This window comes from Urocitellus parryii, chromosome 4 (assembly GCF_045843805.1).
Source record: "Urocitellus parryii isolate mUroPar1 chromosome 4, mUroPar1.hap1, whole genome shotgun sequence".
NCBI lineage: Eukaryota > Metazoa > Chordata > Mammalia > Rodentia > Sciuridae > Urocitellus > Urocitellus parryii.
In genome coordinates, this window is record NC_135534.1 from 2,443,333 (window position 1) to 2,465,647 (window position 22,315).

The 22,315-nt window shown below is 60.2% G+C and overlaps 2 protein-coding genes across 7 annotated transcripts in view; both read right to left on the bottom strand.

Moving 5' to 3' along the window:
* Positions 1 to 1,737: 1,737 nt before the first annotated feature.
* Phlda2 (pleckstrin homology like domain family A member 2) lies at positions 1,738 to 2,770 on the bottom strand. The gene is made up of 2 exons (XM_026411300.1): positions 2,316 to 2,770; positions 1,738 to 2,027 (listed from the first exon to the last, which is right to left on the bottom strand). Exon 1 carries the CDS (start codon positions 2,721 to 2,723, stop codon positions 2,328 to 2,330), a length of 396 nt encoding a protein of 131 aa, XP_026267085.1. The 5' UTR covers positions 2,724 to 2,770; the 3' UTR covers positions 1,738 to 2,027; positions 2,316 to 2,327.
* Positions 2,771 to 12,606: 9,836 nt separating this feature from the next.
* The window catches only part of Nap1l4 (nucleosome assembly protein 1 like 4), a 31,171-nt gene continuing 21,462 nt past the window's right edge, over positions 12,607 to 22,315 (bottom strand). For 3 of the 6 annotated variants that reach the window (XM_077797860.1, XM_077797857.1, XM_077797858.1), the window contains exons 11-15: positions 21,406 to 21,428; positions 20,881 to 21,018; positions 18,764 to 18,793; positions 18,363 to 18,419; positions 12,607 to 13,558 (exon numbers count right to left, since the gene is read on the bottom strand). In XM_077797860.1, the coding sequence (XP_077653986.1) occupies positions 13,520 to 13,558; positions 18,363 to 18,419; positions 18,764 to 18,793; positions 20,881 to 21,018; positions 21,406 to 21,428 (287 nt within the window). In that variant the 3' untranslated portion in view covers positions 12,607 to 13,519. Of the gene's footprint in view, positions 13,559 to 16,745; positions 16,784 to 18,362; positions 18,420 to 18,763; positions 18,794 to 20,880; positions 21,019 to 21,405; positions 21,429 to 22,315 lie in introns of all 6 variants that reach the window. The other 3 variants (XM_026411285.2, XM_026411282.2, XM_077797859.1) reach the window with 2 other exon arrangements.

Sequence of the window (22,315 nt, forward strand, 5' to 3'; positions counted from 1 at the left end):
GAGACGCTGTCTCAAAAATAAAAAATGGTTGGAGATGTAGCTGAGGGGTAAAGCACCCACAGGTTCCATCCCTTGTACCAAAAAAACAAAAAACCCACACACCTAATTTTCCAGAGCACTGCACTTGGACAGAAGTAACTACATCCAGCCCTGCAGAACAGGGGTACTTGGGGGGTATTTGAGTACACATAGTAGGCAAAAAAAAGTTTAAAAAAGAAAAGATCAAGGAACCAAGTCTTGGAAAGGATATGTTAGGGAGCCCCCCGATTCCCCCAGCTCCGGAACTCACCACAGACGCCGGGCTAGCCCATCTCCCCAAGACCCCCACTGGGGGGCATTCCTGGCCGCTTGCCCTAGGCCAGGAGGGAGAGACCAAGGGAACAGCACCTCCCACTCTCACCACCTGCCCCACACCTCCTGGGATAACAGGCATTGGTGTGGGGAGGCCAGCGCTGCTGTGGAGACCAGCTGACCAATCTGAAGACCACCCCCAGGACAGGAGGCTGAGAGGCTGAGACCATCCAGGCCCACTGTCCCACGGGCTTTTGAAAAAAAGCCATGAAAACCTGAACCTCAGAATTCCAAGAGAGCCAAGATCACCCACTCCCAGCTGGACCCTGTGCCTGCCTGAACCCTGCCCCGCACAGGGCTCGCCTCCTGAGCCTGGTCACTCCTCCAGGTGAGGCTGTGTGGGAGACATCTTGGGGGCTGGGACACAGTCATGGCGAGGTCCCTGTGCTCTTGCTAGCTCTTCGGAACTCCTCCCAAAGAAATACTCAGGAGAAAATTCCTCATCAGGAATAATAATTTCCTCTCTGGAGCCAGCACCCAAGACTCTTGCAGGCCACTCAGCAAACGGACAGCCCCTCCCTAGTTCTGGTCCCCTGAGAAGCCTGAGACCCTCCCACATGGAGGGTCAGCCAGCGGCAAGCCTTAGGGCTCAGTTCTGGTCCTCCACTCCCTCACCCTGCCCTTCACCAGGCAGCCCCCCAGCCTGGGAACAGCTGGCGTCTCTTCCCTCTTCCTCTACCCATTGATCTTATGGGGGGGGGGGTGACCCACTTCCTGTGCCCTGCCCGCCAGGGGCCAGGTGACACCGATTCTCTGCGTCTATTTCATAGAGGACACAGCCAGGTGCAGAGGGAGGAGTTACAGCTCCACAGGTATCCCTGCGAGGGAGCTCTCAGGGCTCCCACCCAAGTCAGTCCTGGGCCACCCTGCCCCACCTCGGAGATGGCCTGGGAACACGATCCCCACCTGCTGGCCCCATGTCTCAGGCACTGGTCAGGAGGACTGGCAGCTGGACTCTAGAGCCATCATGGTCCAGCCCAGGGTGGGGTCAAGAGGAGTGCCTTGGGGCAGGCAGCCAGAAGGCCTTCCTGTTGGCTGGCCACTGGACAGGTGGTGTGTGGGCAAGAGGAGGCAGTTGAGGACAGCCGCCCCTCCCTGTACAGCAGCAGCTCAGGTCTGGGGGAGGTGCACTGGCTTTGGGGACAGGCAGTGCCACCAGGCTTGTCCTCACACCACACCCAGGAGTAGAGGGGAGCCAGGGCCACACCCAAGGCATTTCCTGGCCTCTGGGGAGGCTTTGGACCCCACCCAGCAATGACAATGTTCATTCAAAGCTACTTTCCTGTCTTCTGGCTGGCCGGGGCTGGGACTGCAGCCTTCCCTCCACCCTCCCAGCAGGAAACTGCCCAGACTGGCTGGTAGAAAAAGAATAAGTCATGTCATTTATTTGGAATGGGCACATGGTTGCAAAAACAAAATATTAAAGACAGAACGTTTGACAACAAATAACATCAAAATAAATATATAGATAGTCCAATAAGTTAATGCGCCCGCGCAGCGGGGCGAGGTTCCGCACGCACGGGAACGTCCTCCTCTATGGGGCAGGAAAGCGGCGCCTTGTCCTCGCGTGGTCAGCGGTGTACCGCCCGCCCGAGCTCCCGCCGTCCCGGGCACCCCTTGGGCTCCTGCTCAACACGGCCATGCGGCCGGTTCGGCCAGACTGGTCCGGTGTGGCTCTGTGGGGAGAGGGCTGGGTCAGGCAGGCGTGCCAGAGCGACTCGGGGCGCAGCTTGTGGGTCCCCGAGATCCTGACGCGAGTGGGGCAAGGAACGGCTCCTGCCGCGCACCCGACACGCCGTGGTTGTGCGGTGCCAAGTCCCTAAGGTAGCAAAACCTCCCTCCGGAATCGGAAGTTGGAGTTTTCCCAAGGGCGCGGGTCTCCGGCTGAGGGTCACGGCCCACACCCCGAGGGCTCCCCGAAGACCCCGGCCCGACGCCGCTGGGAACGCGCGGGCGACACTCACCGCGGCGCGGGCTCAGGGCGCACGGGCCGAGGCGGGCTCGGGCTGCGCGGCGGGCGCGGCGCGCTCCTGGCGGCTGCGGAAGTCCTCCAGGGCGCGGCGGTTCTGGAAGTCGATAAGCGCCAGAGTGATGGCCGCGTTCCAGCAGCTCTCGCCGGCGCAGCGGAAGTCGATCTCCTTGCGGTCGGTGGTGACGATGGTGAAGTAGACGTACTTGCCCGTGCGCTCCACGCAGTCCACCTTGAGGATGGAGTGGAAGCGCAGCTCCTTGGGGCGCGCGCCGGGCCCGGCGGGGAAGAGGCGCAGGCGGTCGGGGGTGAGCACGCCGCGCTTCTTCTTCCACAGCTGGAACAGGCTGTCGCTGCGCTTCTCCAGCTCGCCCTCGCGCAGCACCTCGCCGGGGGTCTTCATGTCGGGCGAGCGCTCGGGCGGTGGCGGTGGCGGCGCCGGCTGTGCGCCTCGCGGCCCGGCGCAGCGCTTATGTAGGCCCCGCCCCGCGTCACGCCCCCGCAGGCCCCGCCCTGGGCCCACCCCGCCGGCCTTCCGGGGCTGGCCTCCGCGTCCCTGCCCCAGCCTCTCCTGCTCCTGACGTCCCAGCTGCCCGGCCCGGTAGGGTGACTCGCGGTCTCCACCCCACCCGGGCGCCGGCCCCGCGGAGGAATGCGCTGCAGCCGGCCGTGCCCGCGGTGACTCACCGCCGGGAAGGCCCGGGAAGCGCCCGCGGGCCCCGGACTAGTCCGGAAAGGGGGACAGTAGGCCTGGGACCCATTCGCCCAGGCGACCCGAGATCTGGCCCTGCCGTTCCAGAGCTCTGGGTCGCGGCGCCTCTCGAGGTCGCTTTCGGGGTCACCCCAGACGCTCTCCAAAAATGGCCCTGCCCCAGCAGGCCTTATTGACCATCTTGGCACCCAGGGACTGCGCTTGGACTTCCCCCTGAACCTGTTTTCCCTTCTGTCAAATGGGGACAGTGACCGTTATTAGCTCAGGCAGCACATGGGAAGGGGTCAGCAACCGGCAGGAGGAAGACAGCTACCCTCCTCCGTGGGCCCGTGTGTGTGTCCCCAGCTGGGAGAGGACTCTGGCAGGGATAATGCAGCCCAGACCGGAGAGAGGCCAGGGGGATATAGGGGGTGGCGGCCGGCAGGGATATGCCCAAGGGACCAGCCTGACTGCCAGGGGCCACGGGGGCGGCTGCGTCATCGCCTCCCAGCCGGGCAGCCAGGCTGTCATTTATCTTCTTCCTTTAAAGGGCTTAATAGGAGCAGGAAGCCAAGGCCAGCTCCCGGTTCCCAGGGGTGGGGGTGGGGGTGCCAGGCTGTTCCAGGGCCCCCACCAGGGGCAGTCCTGGCAGGGGTGCTGCCCGGAAGTCCCACACTGAGGCTGGGAACAGCCTCCCCAGCTTCCTCCTCTGCAAGACTGGCACAAAGTGAAAGGCCGGCCCTTGGTTCAGGACACTACAAAGTTCAGAAGTGATAACAGAGCACACAGCCAAGTTCCTGGACCCACCCTGCCCCACCCTGCGTGTCCTGGACAAGCCCCTTAACCTCCCAGAGCACAGTCCAGGATCCGGCCCTCAGGGTCGCTTTGAGGAGTTAAAGGAGCCGGGCAGGCACAGAGGGCCAGGAGCATGGCCAGGTGGGGTAGGTGTGGGAGGGCCAGGTGGGTGGACCCAGAGTGGGGCGCCCAGGATCTGGCCTGTGGAGAACATCAGCATAAGGACTCGTGGTCTGTGACCTGTGGGGTGAGCAGGCCAGAGGGGTGGGTGAGGAGAGATTCCCCCGCAGGACCCTCCATTAATAGGGAGTGAGCTCCCCTCCCTGCAGGCATGCCGGCTGACTGGTCAGCCGCAGGTGGGCGGGGGTAACACAGGATCATGCTAGGGGAGGCCTCAGTGGTCTCTCCCTGGGCCCTTCCCCAGCAGCCTGGTCACTGTCCTGCTCTGTCCTGTGCAGGTCATGGGCTGCGAGCAGACAGGCTGGGCAAGAGTCTCCTCTGGGAAGTGGGAGGTAGGGGAAGGGACGAGAGGCAGAGTCACTACAAGTCCACAGGTGCCCAGTGCCCTGCCTGGAACCCCCAGACCCAACAGAGCCCCCCAGCTCATCTCCCCCTCCCAGAACCAGCCAGTGGAGCCTCGGCCCTGGGCCTCCCAGGCACCTGGCGTTGCTTGAGCACCTACGGGCCTGGCTGGTGCTGGGACCCCAGAGGAGAGGGGAGGGGAGACCCACTTCACTGCAGGTGCCAGCAGGGGCATGGCACACATGGGAATAGGTGGCAGGGGACCATGGGACGGAGAGGACAGCTTGGAGGACTCTGCTGGAAGTCCTGAGGAGACCCCGAAGGCCAGGCGGTACCTGTGTGCTGGGCACTATCCCCAGCCGCTACCCACTACCAGGGAGCACCTGAAGTGTGTGTTCTACCCTCTAGGTGAAAAGGCCTGGCTCGGGAGACGCTGGCGCCCAGGAGGCGAGTGCGAGAAGCCGCCCTGCTTGCTGCGGAGGCCCCTGCTCCTCTCGCCCGAGCCCTGCCCTCTCAGGGAACCTCACCCCCACTGGACAGGGACCAGCGTGGGGCAGGGCGTGAGGCCTGGTGGGGGCCTCTCCCAGCTTCCTGCCAGCCCAGCCCAGCCCAGGCCCCTCGGTTCTCTTCACAGTCCAGACCAGGTGGGGTGTGTGGCTCCTGGTGGACTCGGGGCAGGCTGAGGCCAGGCCCACCCAGAAGCCCGAGGACCCCCACTGCTTAGGACCTCGGGAGCTGCTGCCAACCTCCACCTCAGTGACACCCTGGGAGCAGTTACCCCCTTGCAAATGCTCAAACAGGAGCAGCAGCATGCACGGTCACACTGCCACCAGGCCCCGTCCCATGCCCCAGGTGGGCCACCTCAGGGCCCTCTCTGGAGCATGGGGACTGTGGACCCTGTTTCTCAGGCTCTTGGGGATTGGGATGCGGAGGAGGCAAAGCTCCGTGTAGGAACCCGAGTGAGGCCCTTGGGAGCCTCGCAGGCTGTTTGACAGGCCAGAGCCCAGAGGTCCTTCAGTAGTTGGAGACCAGGACCCACCAACTTCCTGCTGGCCACAGGGCCCTGGTGTGGATCTGGGCTGCCTCCCGGAAGCTATGTCTGCCAGGGCTCTAGGCCAGGCAGGTGCTGGAGAGGGAGATGTGTACTCAGGAGTGGTACTCAGAGAGGTGAAGCAACCCAGCCAGGACCACACAGCATTCGGAGGCCCGTTCTGCGCCCCTGCAGTCTCTTGCCCCTGTGGCTGAGACCTGGACGGGCCATGCTGGCTCTGCCTCACTTGGTGGGGTCAGCAGCGTCAGTCCCAGCCAAGTTTACTAATGTCTATCTGAGGGCTGCATCCGGGATTCACAGAGCCTGGGCAGAGGGCCTCCACCACAGGCAGCGGCAGGTCAGACTGGGTCCCCAAACATCCGGCCTGGACACTCACTGTCCTGTCCAGCTCCCTGGCCCCTTGGTGCTGGAGCCCAGCAGTGGGTGGAATGGGGACACCTCTTTGAAACTCCCGAGTGAGGTCACTTCCCCGTGGTGACGAGACCAGCCCTCAGGCACTCGCCCAACCAGCAGGGCAATCTGGGGCCCGTGAGGAAGCTGTGTGTCACGGTGCCTGGCTGGGTGCCTGGGGCGGGATTCCACCTCTTCCTGTGGGCGGCTTGAGGAAAGTCTCCTGTTCCCCTGCTGCGAGGACCCCTGCTCTCCTCCTCCTCCAGGAAGTCTCCTGGGATTGCCAGGGCACCCGGCATCTACTGCCCCGGCCGAGCTGCTCACACAGGAACCTGGGGGCTGGGGGCCGGAGTCATGTGACCCAAGCCAGGGACTGTGACTCAGGCCCTCCCTCCCTGGGCCTCTCTCCTCCCAGCTGCAGCCTGAGGAAAGTGAGAGGCCCAGGGCGGGAGGCGGGTAGGCCTGCCCCACCTGGTTTCAGTCACCGTGGCTAGGCCCCAGGTGACTCCCATCTCCGGCTCCCTGGAGCCTTGAAGCACAGGTGCCACCTCACCAGGTATTGAGGACCCCATGACAAACAGTGCTGCTACCCAGGATACCTCCCCTCCTTGGCTTAAGGGTGAGCCCTCTTCATGCCTCAGCACCCTGCCAGGAAATCACCGCCAGGAAGGATCCCAGGAGGCCCCGTCCACCAGCCGGGCCCTCTCTACCCACTGCTCACCAAGATGGCCCATCTGCCCCAGGGACCCCAGCCCCCTCTCCTGCGGGATCCGAACTTGCTGAGGTGGGGGCTGGGTGCAATGCCAAGAGGGAGCGGCTGGGGTGTGGGCGGTGGGTCCATCTGCCCCCACCCCACAACCCGTTTGGCTCTGAGTCCTGCTGGGGAGGGACATCTGAGGAGCGCTGGGACCGGCGGTGGGAGTGTCCTGGAGCCCCCTCCCGACAGGGGACCGTCCGCCTTGTGTGCTCCAGAGAGCAGCCCTGGCCATCCAGGGGGGCCCCAGCCGAGGGGCACTGCAGGGCAGGGCAGGGCAGGGCCGGCACCTCTGCCCAGCTGGGGTGGAGTCACCTGACAGCTGGACAGGATGATGTGGACGCTCCAGGGTTAGGGGAGAAGGGTCCTGTCTGACACCTGTGTCACCCACAGAATGGGGAGGAGCAGCCAGCTGACGAGCAGGGGACCCTGAGAGAACTGAATGGATGAACAAAGCAGGAAGGGACTGAGGTGGCCCCCATCCTGGAGGGTGGCCAGTCCCCAGAGGCTCCTCAGGCACAGAGACCGTGTCTGCTCGCTGCCCGCCCTGCCCAGGTCCTCCTTTGGCAGGTGGGGGACTCCAGTGAGTTCTTCCCTACTGTAAAGAATGACCAGGGGCTGGGCTGGGGCTCAGAGGTAGGGCGCTCGCCCAGCAGGGGCAGAGCCCTGGTTCGATCCCTGGCACCCCACAAAAAACACTTAATGAAGTCAAGGTATTGTGTGCAACTACAACCCAAAAGTAAATACTAAAAAATGAATTACCAAAATCAGTTACCAGTTGTAGACACAAAAGGGAAGAAAAAAGGCTAAAACCTCATTTGTCCCCACCAAGGACAACGTGGCCTTTGATCCTTTTAAAAAATATTGACAGGCCTGGTTTTTGCAGTGGCTGTCAGCACACCTACCTGAGGCTGAGGCGGGAGGACCACAGGCCAAGGCCACCCCGGGCAACTCGGTGAGACCCTGTCTAAAGTAAAAAGAAGTGCCCCTGCGTCTCCTGGTACATTTAACAGGACTGCCACGTGGTCACAGAACTGAAAGCAGGGACGGAGAGGGCGGAGGACAGGGAGGTTTCCACCTGGGAAGGAAGGGCGCGCTGACACACTGCAGCCGTCAGCCGGGCAGGGGGGCGGCCACCATGCTGATAAGCCAGTCACAAAGGGCAGACACGGAGCCATCTGTTCCACGTGGCCTGAGAGCGATCAGAGCCAGCGAGGCAGAGTGACACAGGAGCCTGGGCCTGGGAGCCGGTGTGGGCTCCGGAAGCTCCGGAGGCGGAGGCGTGACACCGCACACATAGCACTGCTAGCGGTGGTCAGGAGGCAAGCCGGCCGTGGGGGGCCACCCAGCAGCGTCATGGGGTCAGCTTAACCACCGGGTTCCACGCTCAGCCCTATTTTTTGTTCTAGGGCAGGACCTCACTAGGTGGCTGAGGCTGGCCTGGAGCTTGCCATCGTCCTGCCTTAAGTCTCTAGGGTCGCTGCATGCCACCACAGCCAGCTTCCTTGGGCCTTTCTGTGCCCATGTCTCCAGGTACGATGGCCTGTTCCCCGACGGTCACTTCTCCTTTCCTATCAGCCCATCATGAGCTGAATGGTGGCCCCCAAATCACATGTTCGTGTCCCAATCCCCAGAGTGTTAGTGTGACCTTTAGGAAGGAGATGCGAGTTATTACTTATTACCTGGTTGGCCCTAAATGCCACCTCAAGTGTCCTCTAAGAGAAGTGTGAGGAGGAGAGTGCCCAGAGGAGGCCACGTGAAGACAGAGGCAGACATGGAGTGGCCTGGAGCCCAGTGGCCTTTAGAGGGCAGCCCCGGCACACCCTGACCTCCCACCTGGCCTGGTTGGGGGTGGGGCTGGGGCCAGGCTCAGGTGGGATGGATGTGTGGGTACCGCAGGCCGCAGCTGGCAAGGCCAGGAGAGGCCCCACGGCAGAGGAGATCCCAGGAACACCTTCCTCAGGCTGAGAGCAGAGGCTGTCAGTAGCACCCCCTCCCAAAGCTGAGGGTGGATAAGGAGGGTGCCCGTAAGGCTGATGGGCACCAGCTCCCTCCTGGCTGGCTGGCCCAGGCTCCTCTGCCTCCCCCACTTTGCCCCCTTTCCAGGTGAGCTACATCTGCAGACCGACAGCGCCCAGCTCTGGTCTCCGAGCCTTAACAGCTGTGTGTGTGTGGGGGGGGGGGGCAGGGGAGAAACACTGGCTGCGCCTCCCAGTTGCATCAAACTGCATGAAGTTCTTGTCCTTCTCCCCTTCCTGCCCACTCCTTATGTGGTGGGCAGGGGAGTCTGGCCAGCTGGGACCCGGGCAGCATCCCTGGGCTAGGCTGCCTTCACTAGCTGACCTTCCCCGGCCAGGTCTGGACAAGGACAGAAACACCTCCAGGTCCAGGCAGACAGCCAGAGGCCGGGTTCCCTGGATCAGCTGGCCCTGATGGACACGGCACTGTGAGGGACAGAGATGCCCAACAGCTCTGGCATCTAAATCGCGGACTGTGAGGGCGGAGGCGGACTCTGACCCAGGAGGCCAGGGAGGAGCAGGCTTGGGCACATTCCTGTGTCCCTGGGGAGGGTGCCTTCCTCAGCTGCCCCTACTGCCTCTCCTGGGAACACAATGACCCCTGGCCCAGCCCATGACTCAGGTTACCTGGCCCCTCAAGTTCCCCTTTCCTGACACCTGGGGACCAGGACATGAGCATCTCTTCTGCATCCCACCCCTCCTCCACACAGTGGGGGCTCTCAGAGGGCCCCTCACTGACCCCAGCCCTTGTCTCCAGCTGTGTCCAGGCCTAGCCCCTCTCTAGCCTTTTGCTGAATGCACTCAGGGTCACTCAGGGCCCCTTTGTCCTCAGCTCTGCCTCTGAGGTGACCCCAAGAGCAGGGCCTGGAGTGCAACTCACAGCTGCCCTCCCCTACCTCCCTGCAGAGCGGGGAACAGGGGAGGGGGAGCCCTGAAGCCTCCTCTGGCCCCCTGCACAGTGCTCTCCCGGCTCACCAAGGCCAAGGGCCCAGCCTTCTGCCAGACTGGGAGGGCAGCTGGGGCAGCCCTGACCCTACCAGGGGTCTCCCCACTTCTTGGAGGCAGACGCTGGGGTCTGGGAGTACCAGACTCCTAGGAGCCCAGGAATGTCTGCCCTGGGCACCTGTGTTGGGTTGTCATGGAAAGTCACATCCGGCCACCGCCCTCCCAGAGTGCTGAGTCAGCAGGGACCAGGTGGTGACTGGCCACAGTGGTGACAGCCTGGGTCTGCAGGCGGGGCTCTGCTTGGGCACACAGAGTTGGCTCGGTCTCAGTAGGTGGCCGAGGAGGCTGAGAAAGGGCTCCAGGTTCTGCAGCCTGTGCACCCTGGGACAGTGACTTCAAGTCCAAGCCTCTGAGTCTGACTCTCACAAAGTGCCAGGAAAAGGCACTCAGCAGGTCCGCCAGGGCTCCTGGGGCCTGCCACGAGGTGCCCCAGGCAGGGAGGAGGGTGTCTGCTCCAGAGGTGCTGGCAGCTGAGAAGGGCCTGCAGAGGGCAGAGTCCACCCTGTGGGCAGCGGGTGGCCCTGCAGGCAGGGAGCCAAGGACGCCCATAACGGGGATGTGTCCTCTGGCAATGTGAGGACCAATGAGGGCTCCCTCCAGGTGTTGGGGCTAGAGGCAGAAGGCAGAGATGGCCATGTCTCCCACCGCCTGTCCTAGCGCTCCCCTGAACCCCTCCTCCCCAGCAGGACTCAGAGCCAAACAGGTTAGGGGGTGGGGGTGGATGGACCCACTGCGGGAGGCCCAGGGGCTCACCACCCACACCCCAGCTGCTCCCTCTTGGCATTACACCCAACTCCCACCTCAGAGCAACTCCAGATCCCGGCAGGAGAGGGGGCTGGGGTCCCTGGGGCCAGATCTGGCCATTCTGGTGAGCAGTGGGTAGCAGAGGGCCAGGCTGGTGGACTTGGTCTCCTGGGATCCTTTCTCTGGGCATGGGATGCCAGGCGCTGCAGGGGAGGTCAGGGGTCAGGCCTCTGCGGGACCCCTGCCCTAGGTAAACAGGTGGCAGCCCATAGGGACAGGCCACAGGGCAGGGTGACTTCATAGACACACATTCACTGAGCCCCTTCTGAGTGTCTCTGCTGACTGGGGGCACCCACGTCCCCATGGCTCAGTGCTCCCCAGCCCTGCCCAGCTGCCAAGCCGTTCCCATGGACTCCCTGCCCCGAGCTGACCAGAGGCTGTGTGGAAGCTCTCGTGCGGTGCTCAGCTGGGGTCTGAAGTGCCTCACTGGTTGCACCTGTGACACAGGAGACCCAAGCCTGAGAGACACAGCTCCCCAGGGGGTGGCTGCTAGGGGCAAGCACGTGGGGATAGACTGGAGCAGTTCCCAGTGTCCTGGGAAGGAAGGCCCTTGGAAAGAGCACGGTGCCAGCCTGGGCTGGGGACGTCCTCAAGAGAAGATGGGCGGGCAGCTCTGCGGAACCCCAGCACAGCCTGGGGCCACCCTGGGGTTGGCCAGGACAGACAGGCCGAGGTGGAGGTCCTGGCCTCCCAGGTACCTCTGACTGGATCCAGCCCCTGGCGGGTGGACTTGTGGTGACGACTATGCTACATGCACCCAGGTCTTGGAGCACACCTAGGTTGGTGCTACCTGGGGCCTTTCTGTGACCCTGGGGAGCAGGCAGGGTGTATACAGCTGGGTGGGAACCAGGTCTCAAGTTTAGACCACGAGGCATCGTGGGGTCTCCAGCAGGGGCCTCCCATGCGAGGGAACTGCTCTTGGAAACACTGGGGCACAGTGATCCCAGGCCCCTGATCCCGTGGTGGACAGACAGCCAGCCAGCCACCATGCAGGAACCCAGCTTGTACAGCACACCCAGGTGGGCTGGGGGCCCTGCAGGGGAGGCCAGGAGCTGCAGGGGCGGCCAGGGGCCAGCGTTTATTAGGGAAAATAAACGCACACACCTCTAGGCCATCACATAGGGCTTCTTGACTGGTAGCCACAGGCCAGCAGTTCACAGCAGGACAGCAGCAAGGGCTACCCCAGAAAGAGTTCCCTCCCGTCCCGTCCTCCTGGTGCCTTTCAGAGAGGGCTCTACAGCAGCACCCGGGACACCAGGACATCACGGAACCCAGCTGGCCTGCTGCTAGGGCATACCACGCAAGAGGCCCCGGTGTGCTTCAATCTGCCTGACCCCCACCAGGTGGCCCATCCTCATGTGCAGACCCTGGACATGCGGCTCCCCAATGCCCGACACTCTGCTACTTACTACCAGCCTGAGGTTCGAGGCAGCCTCTCCCCAACTCTCCCTGCCCCCACTGTGAGGCTGAGTGTCCCCTGAGAGTTGAATGTGGCCAGTGGATGACAACGTCCAGGAGCTGGAGGGGCCAGGCTTGCAGAGTAGCCCTCAGCACAGCTGTGACCAGGCCAGCCGGGCCATTGAGGCTTCTTCCCTCGCACTGCAACCATTCCTATGAAAAGTCACCCAGGCACAGCACCCTGCGCAGTGACGTCTGTTCCGAAATGACTTGTGAGCCACATACTCACAAGCAGGCTCTGGAGACCCGACCACTCTGGGCCACCAGGGAGTATGGGCAACACCCTGAGGACCTTCCCAAGGGTACTTCAGCCATAGAGCCAGAAGGGTCAGCGGGTAGGTCTGCCTTCTGGGACACCGCCCCTGTCCCACAGGCGGCCAGGTAAGGCCAAGCTGCCTCGAGTACTTCACAGGAAGGGGATGAGAAAGGGGTGCAGTGGGCACCCTGGCTCTCCCACACCAGGGCATGCTGAAGGCAAGCCAGGGGCCAGCTGCAGGAGGCAGCAACCAGCTACCGTGGCCTCATCTGGGTTGGGGCCAGGATTCCCACCTGCTGGGCCGAACGCTTCCCCTCTCATTAGGGAGACATCTGAAGAGACCTAGAGAGAGCATCCAACACGGGCTTCAAGGGGAGGCCCCTGGACCCACAAGGCACACCTCGTGGTAAAGCCTTTCCCACAGCAGCAAAAGGCCTGCCAGGGCCCCAGAACTGCACACAGCGAGATGGGCCTTGGGGGCCGGCGCAGGAGACGACAGGCCTGCTGGCCCACCACACAGAAGACTCCACACAGCGTCTGCCTCGTGTTTCACAACTTTAATAGAATACTCTAACTATTCTGTACAAATTGAAAACACCGTATTCAGGTACAAATGTGTTATCAGGTAAGGCTGCGCACTCTACACGCCTGGTCACGGCTGTCCCCGGCTGCCAGAGACCAGCACCACCACATACTTGGAAACCTCACACCCGCTGCTGACTGGTCAACCAGACCCAGGGCTTTAAGACAGGATGAGTGGTGGGGTGAGAGGTGGGGTTACTCAGAAAACAACACGTGACCTCCACTGTTGCCCACTCCCCTCCAGAGGGGACGAGGACCCTGGCCCTCTGGCTGCCGCCCGTCCCAACAGCAGTACCAGGTAGGTCTGTGTGTCACAGGACCAGCTCCTGCCCTCAGCAGAGCTGCAGGAAGCAGTGCTCCCACCAGCACACCCTCTGGCCAAGCCACCAGCCGGGTCTTACTATGGTAAGGATAAGTAACAGTGTGAGTTCAAAGTCCTCCAAGCATCAATGAATAAATAAATATGAGGATGGGCCCCTAAGCTCCTGCCTCAGAGGTGTGCACAACCCACCCGACCCCTAGAGACTACAACGCAAGAGAACACTCTAAGAACTGGGAAGGCCGGCGCCAGGGCTGCGGCGGCTCTGAGCAGGCTTGTGGCGGCAACGGGGTGGGCTCCTCAGATCAGGGGGCCTGGGAGGCAGGCAGGCCCTCAGCCCGGCTCCACCCACGGGGTCTACAGCCCCCGGGGTCCTGGAGTGCACTGTCGCCACCGCCACCCCACCGTACAAGTTAAGCAAAACAAGGAGGGAAAGGAAAAGTCAAGGTCATGCACTTGAAAGCGCGTTAGATGTCGTGAGCACTGTCCACCTGCTGCAGCAGGACCAGGCCCGTCCTGACAGCGGCCATGGGCGCCACCCGCGCCGCGGTCTCTCACTGCTGCTTGCACTCCGCTGGCTGGCTGGGCTCTTTCTGCAAGGAGAGGAGAGAGGACTTGGAGAGGCCAAAGCCACGTGGCTCGCTCACCAAGCGCCTCCAACCCACACGCGACCAAGACCCGGGAGCTCCCCACCTGACAAGAGGGCTGCTGCACAGGGACCTCGGGACTAAACCCAGGGGCACTCTACCACTGAGCTGCACCCCGGCCCTCTGGGTTTCTAAGACAGGACCCAAGTCTCCCAGGCTGGCGTGGGACTTCCACCCTCCTGCCTCAGCCTCCCAGCTGCCGACGTGACAGGTGTGGCCACGGAGCCCAGCTACTTTGTCTTGGAGACACGGTGTTCTGACTCCCGCTGGATTAGACTAGAGGGGGCCCGCCCTACTGCCCATCCAACAGGCCACACGGCTGAGGTGCAGTCCTGGCCATGAACCTCAGCGGGAAAGTGTCCTGCGTAGAGGGGCTGCTTTTCTCACTAGCTGGGAATAGCGTCCAAGCAATTCACACCCCAGCAGCCAAGGGTGCACCCACAGGTGATGAGGGGCTCACCACCTGTGGGTGAGCTCGCCCACGCCCAGTCTCAGCAGTGGAAATTCTGCCCTCCTGTACAGTCACCAGGAAACGCATCCCTGCCTGAGGGGCAGGTTGACTCACTCCCAGATCACACACCTCCCAAGCCCACCCAGAACCCCAGGAACACAGCGTAGAGGTGAGTACAGCCTAGGAAATGATGATGATCTCACACTACTACTTCTGAGCTGGGATATTTGTCAATCTGTAACACAATTCCTGGCAGCCAAGATTTTAAAAACTTTACTCTGACAATAACTTGATAAGCCTCAATGTCTAGGAAAGGCCTGTGCCATGTGGTTCAAAGGAATGTGTGGTGAGGGCTGGTGGTCATGCCTGTAATCCCAGTAACCCCAGCCACTTGAGCTGAGGCAAGAGGATGGTAAGGTGAAAGGCCAGTGTGTGCAACGTATGGAGACTGTTTCAAAACAGAAAATAAAAAGGGTTGGGATACAGCTTAGTGGTGTAGTGCCCCCTGGCTCAATCTCCAGTACCACCCAAACCAAACCCCATTGCTAAAAAACATCGAAGATAAGCCTATCCACTGAAGCTTGGGTTAGAGTTCATGCTTTGAGAAGTCACTTAAAGGACAGAAAGTACATATTACAGATGCATAAGAGCATCAAGGAAAAACCTCAGTCCCTGGTCTAAATTGCAACCCACCCTCCAATTTTCTGCCTGGCACAATGACAAGCTGCTCTAGGAGGCAGATCACCCTTCCTAAGCCTCACCTGCCCAGGAGGCAGTCCAAAGAACCCAAGCCCAGCCTCACACCTAGGCCAAAAAGACATAATTGAGTGCTGTCAGTCTGTCCAGGCTGAACCCAGCGGTGGCCCAACACAGAAGACTGTGGGGAAGTGGGGGTGCCCTGTGTAGGTGCAGCCAGAGCAGGACATCCGTGCGTGCTGCCACATTGGGACTGGGCTAGGAAACAGAAACCAGGCTCTGGGGTGCAGGTGGGGGTACAGCTCCTGCCCAGCATGCAGAAGGCTCTCTGGGTTCTACCCCAGGCACTGCAAATAAAAGAAAGCCATTCAAGAGGTTCTGCAGGGAGAACTAGGGCTCTGAGCGGATGGAGTCTCCATATACCTATGCACGCGTGAATCAAACCCAGTGTCATTTAGCCTATGGCACACCAGTGAATCCATGTTAATTTTCAACCAGAATGTGCCTCTACTGGTCTTAAATAAAACCAAGACTGAGGCGGGAGGATTCCAAGGTTGAGGTCAGCCTGGGTAATTTAGCCAGACCCTATCTCAAAATAAAAAGGCTGGGGATGTGGCTCAGGGCTACAGTGTACATGCTTGGTGTGCGAGAGGACCTGGGTTCCATTTACTCAAAACAAAGAAAACACAAAAACCCCACTGACTTGGTTGCAGATGACAGTTCTGAGGGAGGACAATGAGTGGGCCTCGCTGGTGTTGGGCCCCCAGGTCTGGGAAGCTGCCTTCCCTCTGGGCATGAGGACAGTTGCGACCCAACCCTGCTGGGCTACGGAGCCATGAAGCACCCAACTCCTGCAGGTGGGCAGGAAGAACTCTGGGAATGGGTTTCATTAACGGACATTCGCCATGTGTACATCACACATAGGCAGAGACTAAGTGCACCTCAACTGAGTGTCCTGCACGTCAATTTATATTTTTGGTACTGGGGATCAAACCTGGGGCCTTGCGCATACTGGGCCATAGACCAAGTGCTCCACACCTGGGCCACACCCAGCACCCGCACGTCACTACCTCTGATCAGAGCTTGCTCACTCAATGCCAACACGACTGCTCAGAAGGGAGCCAATGTTCTCAAAGGCAGTCACCTGACCAGACCCTGCCCACCATGGGACTCCTGCAGCTGGGCTTCTGGGATACCTGTCAGGCCAAGGGAGGGTAAAGCCAGGCCACTAACACAGCCGGCTACACCAGCTGCACCAAGGACGGGGGCCACAGCCAAGTGGCCACAGGCCCCTGGGGAGAACACGCTCAACACTGATGGACGACATGCACTTGGCCTGGCTCAGGGCACCAGGTCCAGGGCTCTCCTGGTAAACCAAAGTCTGCCTATGCCAATGGGCAGGGGCTCTGCTGTGACTTCTTGCTCCCGCCTTTCCTCTTCCTCAGGGGAGGGTCTGCTGCATGGCAAGGATCTCTGCCAACCCCAGTGCCACCACCCCGGTGGCCAAGGGAGCTTCCAGGTTGAACATGGGTGGAGGCAGCTCCCAATGGCTCACTTCCACCTATGACTGGTTGGTTCTGTTCTACTGCCAGCATTTGACCCGTCTCCACAGCGGTGCGGCTGGGGACAACAGGTGTGTCAGGGCCATTCTGATTCTGCAAAATGCTGAACCCTGGGGCTGCCTGTTGTGGTCCCTCCTGAATAGCAGCACCACCATCACTAGCAGTGCCCCTAGGCCTCAGGGCCACTCCTTCACCAGCAGTGCCACCCAGGGCTCAGGAAGATGCCAGATCTAGCTTCTGCCTGTTGGTTTTCCGAGACCAGCCACGGGCCCTGCACAAAGCACTCCCCACGGGAAGCCCGTGCACCCTGTAGCACACCACGTATGCCAGGAGGGCGACTTTCTGTGTCCCCCAGGTCCAAGCATCACACGGCAAAGTACAGACCAGCAGTTTGGAAGTTAGGTACGAATGGATTCCACCTTACCTAGGAACGTATGAATGATTAACAGACAAAAATTACACCTAAATGGGGAAAAAAATTGAAAGGAACCGTCAGCATGAAAGAAAACGAAATGCACAAAATTATACAGGAAGAGACAGCCACGAATCTCCTAACACAGAAGGGCCGCAGAGTGCTGGATGTGGGCAACTCAACGCAGCAGAGCTGTCCCTTCAGCAGGCCAGCACAGTGCCCGGTTCCAGAGCCTGGTCACCCCAACACCAGCCACACCCCCCATCCTGGCCTTGCAGACACCCTGGACAGGTGCACGTGAGGGGACAGAGACAGGGCACCGTGAGCCAAGGACAGCGGACAACTCAGGAATGTGGTGGAGAGCCCATCAGCCATCAGTGCCCCAGCCACGCCCCAACCCAGGCAGCGAAACCAGGCTGCAGGGGTCAGCATGGGACTCGCTCCATGCTGACCACCTGGAGCCACCTGGTAGATGCTCCTTCAGAAACGGGCATGGGAAGAGACAGAAGGGAGGACATGACACGGGAGAAGAAACGAAGGAACAGAGCCTGCAGAACAGTGACACAAGTACCACACAGGCCACGGAACCGAGGACAGGGACTGGCAGGGGTCTCCAGTCCTGCCCTCCACCCACAGACCATGTGCTCACCCGGCCAATCGCACACCTGCCTCAGGCCCGCCACACTCCCACAGGGCAGCCACACGTCCTGGCTCCCACAAGTGGACTGCGGCTGGGAGCCCATCACCCACGGCCAAGCACACTGTAGCGCAGAGCCTGTGGCCCACAGGGCAACCTTTACGGGAGGGGTGCCCCCCAAGCTCGCCGGATGGTATTTGTGAAGCCTGTTTCTGAGAAGCCCTTTTCCACCCCCCTGAGGGATCCACTGTGCGCACGTGCTCCTCTCAATGTCGGCCCCGCACCCTCAGCTTCGAGTGCACACTCCACCCAGGCGAACAGCACAGACAGGGAAGGACAGCTAGTCGGAGACAGGCCCCGGAAACACCAGGTGCCGGCACAGCCCACAGCCCACCCTGTGCTCAGAGGTGCCCACAGCTCAGCCCTGCACCAGTGCAGCTCTGGATGGTGGTGTATGCCCGAGGCCCCAGGACGACCAGGTCCAGGCAAACCAGGGGCCGCTCTCTCGCCTTCCCTTTAAATCTCCTCAGTGAACTCTGTCGTTTATTAAGGCTACCTGAGACACGTCTAGACACCTGCGCTGTCTTCTCAATACCCTCAGCCCAAGGACAGCTAGGTGATATCCTCGCATACACTGTTCTGCCTCTGAGCCACAGCAGCCCTCAGAGCCCCCTCCTCACATCTCTACCCACCACACCCAAGCGGGCTGAGTGGTTACTTTAATCATCCCCGAGAGGTGAGATCTGGAGTTAAAGGTGCGCAGCTGATGGAGTCTGCAGGTAGGCCTGAGGCTCTCTCCTGAACACCTGTACTAAACCTGTCACCAAGGGTCCAGATAGCTCCTCACCCGTGTTTTCCTGACACATTTTAAGTGATCTCAGTAGAAAATCACACACACAACTACATGCACCGCCACTGCCCCAAAGTGGGGAGCATCAGACCAAGTCCAGCAGTGCAGCACTGCTCGGGTCGGGAGCCTCAGGATGACTGACCTTGGGGGTAACTTCGGCATCATCCTCGTCTTCTCCCTCCTCGTCACCTTCCAATTCCTGTGTGAAAAGGAGTGAGTCAGCCAGGAGAGCCAACCGCAGGCTGGACTTCCCAGAGTCCACTATGCAGAAGCAACCCTGTTTCAGAAGGAGGGTGTGGGTGGCACTGCCCACCAGGGCTGCTCTCCTCCCCTGGAGGCAAGCCGTTAGGGGCGTCTCCTCCTCAGATAACCCAGCAAGGCACACGCTTCTTTACAGGGAGGTAACAGCCCTTCAGGAACTTCTCTAAGGCACATATTCACAAGCCAACTGCTGGTCAAAGGTACCCCATGGGGAGAGGGCACCATGTGGCCTGCGACTCACACCGTGAGGGAAGGATGACATTTCCTGCCTGGGTTCCTTACCTCCTCCTCTCCTTCCTCGCCTTCTTCAAACTGGAGGGGGAGAAAATGAAAAGGCCTTTTCAGGTGTGGAAAACCACGGTCACGCTGCCCTAGATGCCAGCCCCCACCAAGTGCCCCCACCAGTCTGGCCTGGAGAGCAGACGCCCAGCTGCTGTGCGGTGCTGGCTCCCCAGCGACTCCGAGGCAGGTGTGTGGCTGCCTGGGTTCTGGGACGCGCACTGCCTGCTTGCAGGGGGCCAGGTGCTCATGAGCTCTGCATTTTCCTAGGATGTGGGACACCTAAATTCACTCAAAGACCAGAGGTAAGGATGGGGAGGGCTACCCAGGGAGCTGCCAGCAAGCGCCTGCTGGACCCAGGGCCCACTGTGGTCTTCATGCTGAAGCAGGGCTGCCAGGAACAGGTGCCTGCAGCGTGACGAGTTAAATGACTGCTAGCATAATTCTATCACATGCAGGCACTTTGGTACCTTTTCATACCTCACGCAAGGGGCAAAGTGGCCTTGATCCAAAAGCAGTGCAAAAAGCCCTGGTGTTCCACCCTACAGTCAGCCGGAGGAGGACAGCTTACAGCCAGCTCTCCTGGTCGACTCGGCCTCCACCCAACGCACGGCTGGTCAGACTCAGATTCAAGCTCCACACGAGACAGAGGCAAAGGTGAATGCAACCCCATGGCTGCGGGCTGCAGAGCCACGGCACCTGGCATGGGCCAGACTTCCCGGGCACAGACATCCCTCGGGCACTGCACAGCAACTGAGGAAACTGGCCACAGAGAGACGTGTTTCCTCCTCTTTCCCGAGTGGCAGTGGGTGACTTGCACCTTACACTTTAGAAAGCCACACATGAAGAACTTCATGCACCAAGTCCCCAAGATCCAAGCACCAGCCTCTCAGGCTTAGGGAACCTACCCAGCGGAGGCTCCGGTGTGGGCCTGAGGCCTATGGAACCAAGCATACCACTGCCCTTCCTCCCGCACTGAACATCCACAAGGCACTTCTTACTCCAGCACCTGCTAAAACCCAAATGCCTGGCACAAGGGGCACCATTGCCATCAGCTCCTTTTATAGAGGAGGACACTAAGGTACAGGCACACCATGACTAAGAGGAGGAAAAGGGCTCATCTAAGGAGCTGGGCAGGAGCTGGTCCTTCTAAGCTCAGCAGAAGCAAACACCGCCCACAGGGCCTTTCAAATCCGTGGGTTTGCGATTAAGAGCCGAAGACCTGTGAGCTTTCCAACGTCCACTACCCTTACCCTTACACTAACTAAACACTACTGCCTTGGTCACAAGAGTCATTTTCAAGGCATCAAAACAATGGCCCCTGTGGTCAGTCCAGCCACACTGGATAGAGCAGGCACATTTCCATGTTAAAGGAAAACGCTACTGGAAAGTGCTAGTCAAGACTCCAAGTGACCACCAGGAGCTAAGACCTACATTTCTGCAGCTGCTTTGGGCCTTAGGAACCCAACACTGAGCTGAGTGTCCATGTGTCCTCACACTGACCACCTTCATCCTTGGCCGGGCAGCTGTATTTTACAAGTCAAACATGAGTCTAAGACCGCCCTCCCAATACACAAGACTGGCCCGTCCTCCTGCCACTGCCAGAGGACCCTCAGTACACAGGGAGGTGGGAAGTGGGCCAGGCCCCTGGATCCTCACTGAGCTCCTGCCCCTACAGGAAGCCTCAGCAACCTCGGGAGGGAGGGAGCCTGAGCTCTGCGGGCAGACAGCAGAGGCTGCACAGCCAATCACACCCAGCAACTGAGACCACTAGGAGCAACCCGGGCCTCGGCCACCACTGATGGCTTCTAGCAAAGCACAGGGCCTGCCTGTGGGAGCAGAGGTCTCTGTTTGACTGTCCTGCCCCAGCTAGAATGGGTCCACTGCCAAGGCCAGACCTCCCTGAGGCGGCCTTCCACAGGGCACGGTGGGGAGAGTCAGCAAGCAGGCTAACCAGGTGATGGGGGTCAACAGCCTCAGAAACCTGCTTTCCTTGCAGCTCCTTCTAGGAGACCAGTGGGGCCCATGCCACTGTCCAGGTGCCATGCAAATCTGAGGCTCGCAGGCCTTCCCTGAATGCACATCCCCAGAGCCTCGGTACCCAAGACAGCCCACCCCACCTGTCCCCAGCCACACACATTGTCGTCATCCTCGATGGCCTCCCCAGTGAAGTAAAGCACAGCCCGAGGCACAATCCGCTCACGGAAGAAGTGTCCAATCTCAAAATCTGAGGCTAACGTGAACTCAGAATCTTCATCCTGAGAGGGAAAGGCCAACACGTTAGCTCATTTCAGTGGGATAAACACTCACCACCCTCCCTTCTGGTTTATTGGACTTTAAACACCAAATTTCTGCACTTCTGGGTGATGGCTACCACATACAAAAGCCACTCAAAATGAGCTTAGGCATTTCCAAAGTGGGCCTATGGCTCTTTTCCTGCCCACAGGTTTCAGAGTAGAGGGTATCAGAGCCCCAGGGGGAATGGGCTGGACAGAAGGACAATGTCTATTCCTGAAGCCAAGGTGGAGAGCCACCCCCAGGTGCGAGAACTTCACATGAACCCCAGGGCCTACGGGAGCAGGAATGGATTAGAAAGGGCAGGCAGTCCCTCAGGAAATAAAGACTTCTGACAACACACATCTTACCAGTGATTCTCCATCACCCGAGGCTAGAAAAAGAAAAGGCAAAACAAGTCTGAGTTACACTGACAACCAAGTCTTAAACCCAGAGGAGAAAGCTTGATCGACCGGCACAGAACAGACAGTTGGCAGCCGGGGGAGCCTTGGCCATCTCACCCACTTCTGACGCTGCCCCAGGCCTGTCTGCTCTGCCCAGTCATGGGCTGCTGCCCAAACTTCTGCAAAAAAGGCCAAGGTTCAGAAAAGCAGGGCAGAATCTAAAGGGTCACTAGGAGGAAAGCCTATGAGGGTTCAGACAGGCCACTTGGTGCATTTATGCCACAAAGGGATTTGACTTGTGCCCTGCAGAACTCTATGTGCTGCTAGGTACAACGGCCATGCTGCTGTCCCAGCAACTTGGGAGGCCGCATCAGAAGGACGGTGAGTTCCAGGTCAGCCTAGGCAACTTACTGAAACCCTGTCTCAAAGTAAAAAAAGAATGGGAGATATAGCTCAGTAGTCAAGTACCCAGGGTAGAATCCCTAGCTCAGTAGTCAAGTGCCGGAGGTGGAATCTCTAGTACCAAGAAAAACAAAAAAAACCCCACAAAAAAGCGAAGTTGGTGGTGATGCAGAACCAAGCCTCGCACCATGTGCATGACATGCTATGTGCCAATGAGGAGCCAGCGCCAGCTTGTGTCTGACGTGGAAACAGGAGGGAAGAGTGTGCTAAGGAAAGGGCCTGATGATGAGAGGTCAAGAGGGGTCCTGCAGAGTGACCTCTAGCTCCCCAGGGGTGCCCAGGAAGCAGCAGAGGAACAGCAGCAGAGCAGGTGCCCCTTTGGCTTCCCTGAAGTGCAGCTATAGGTTCCTGGCTGGGACAAGCTAGGCAGATGTAAGAAAGGGCCTGTTCTTCCCCTGCGGCTGACACTCCTACT

Bases quoted from the DNA above. Each gene is read 5' to 3' on its own strand.
- Phlda2 (XM_026411300.1), bottom strand. From the start codon at position 2,723: ATGAAGACCCCCGGCGAGGTGCTGCGCGAGGGCGAGCTGGAGAAGCGC.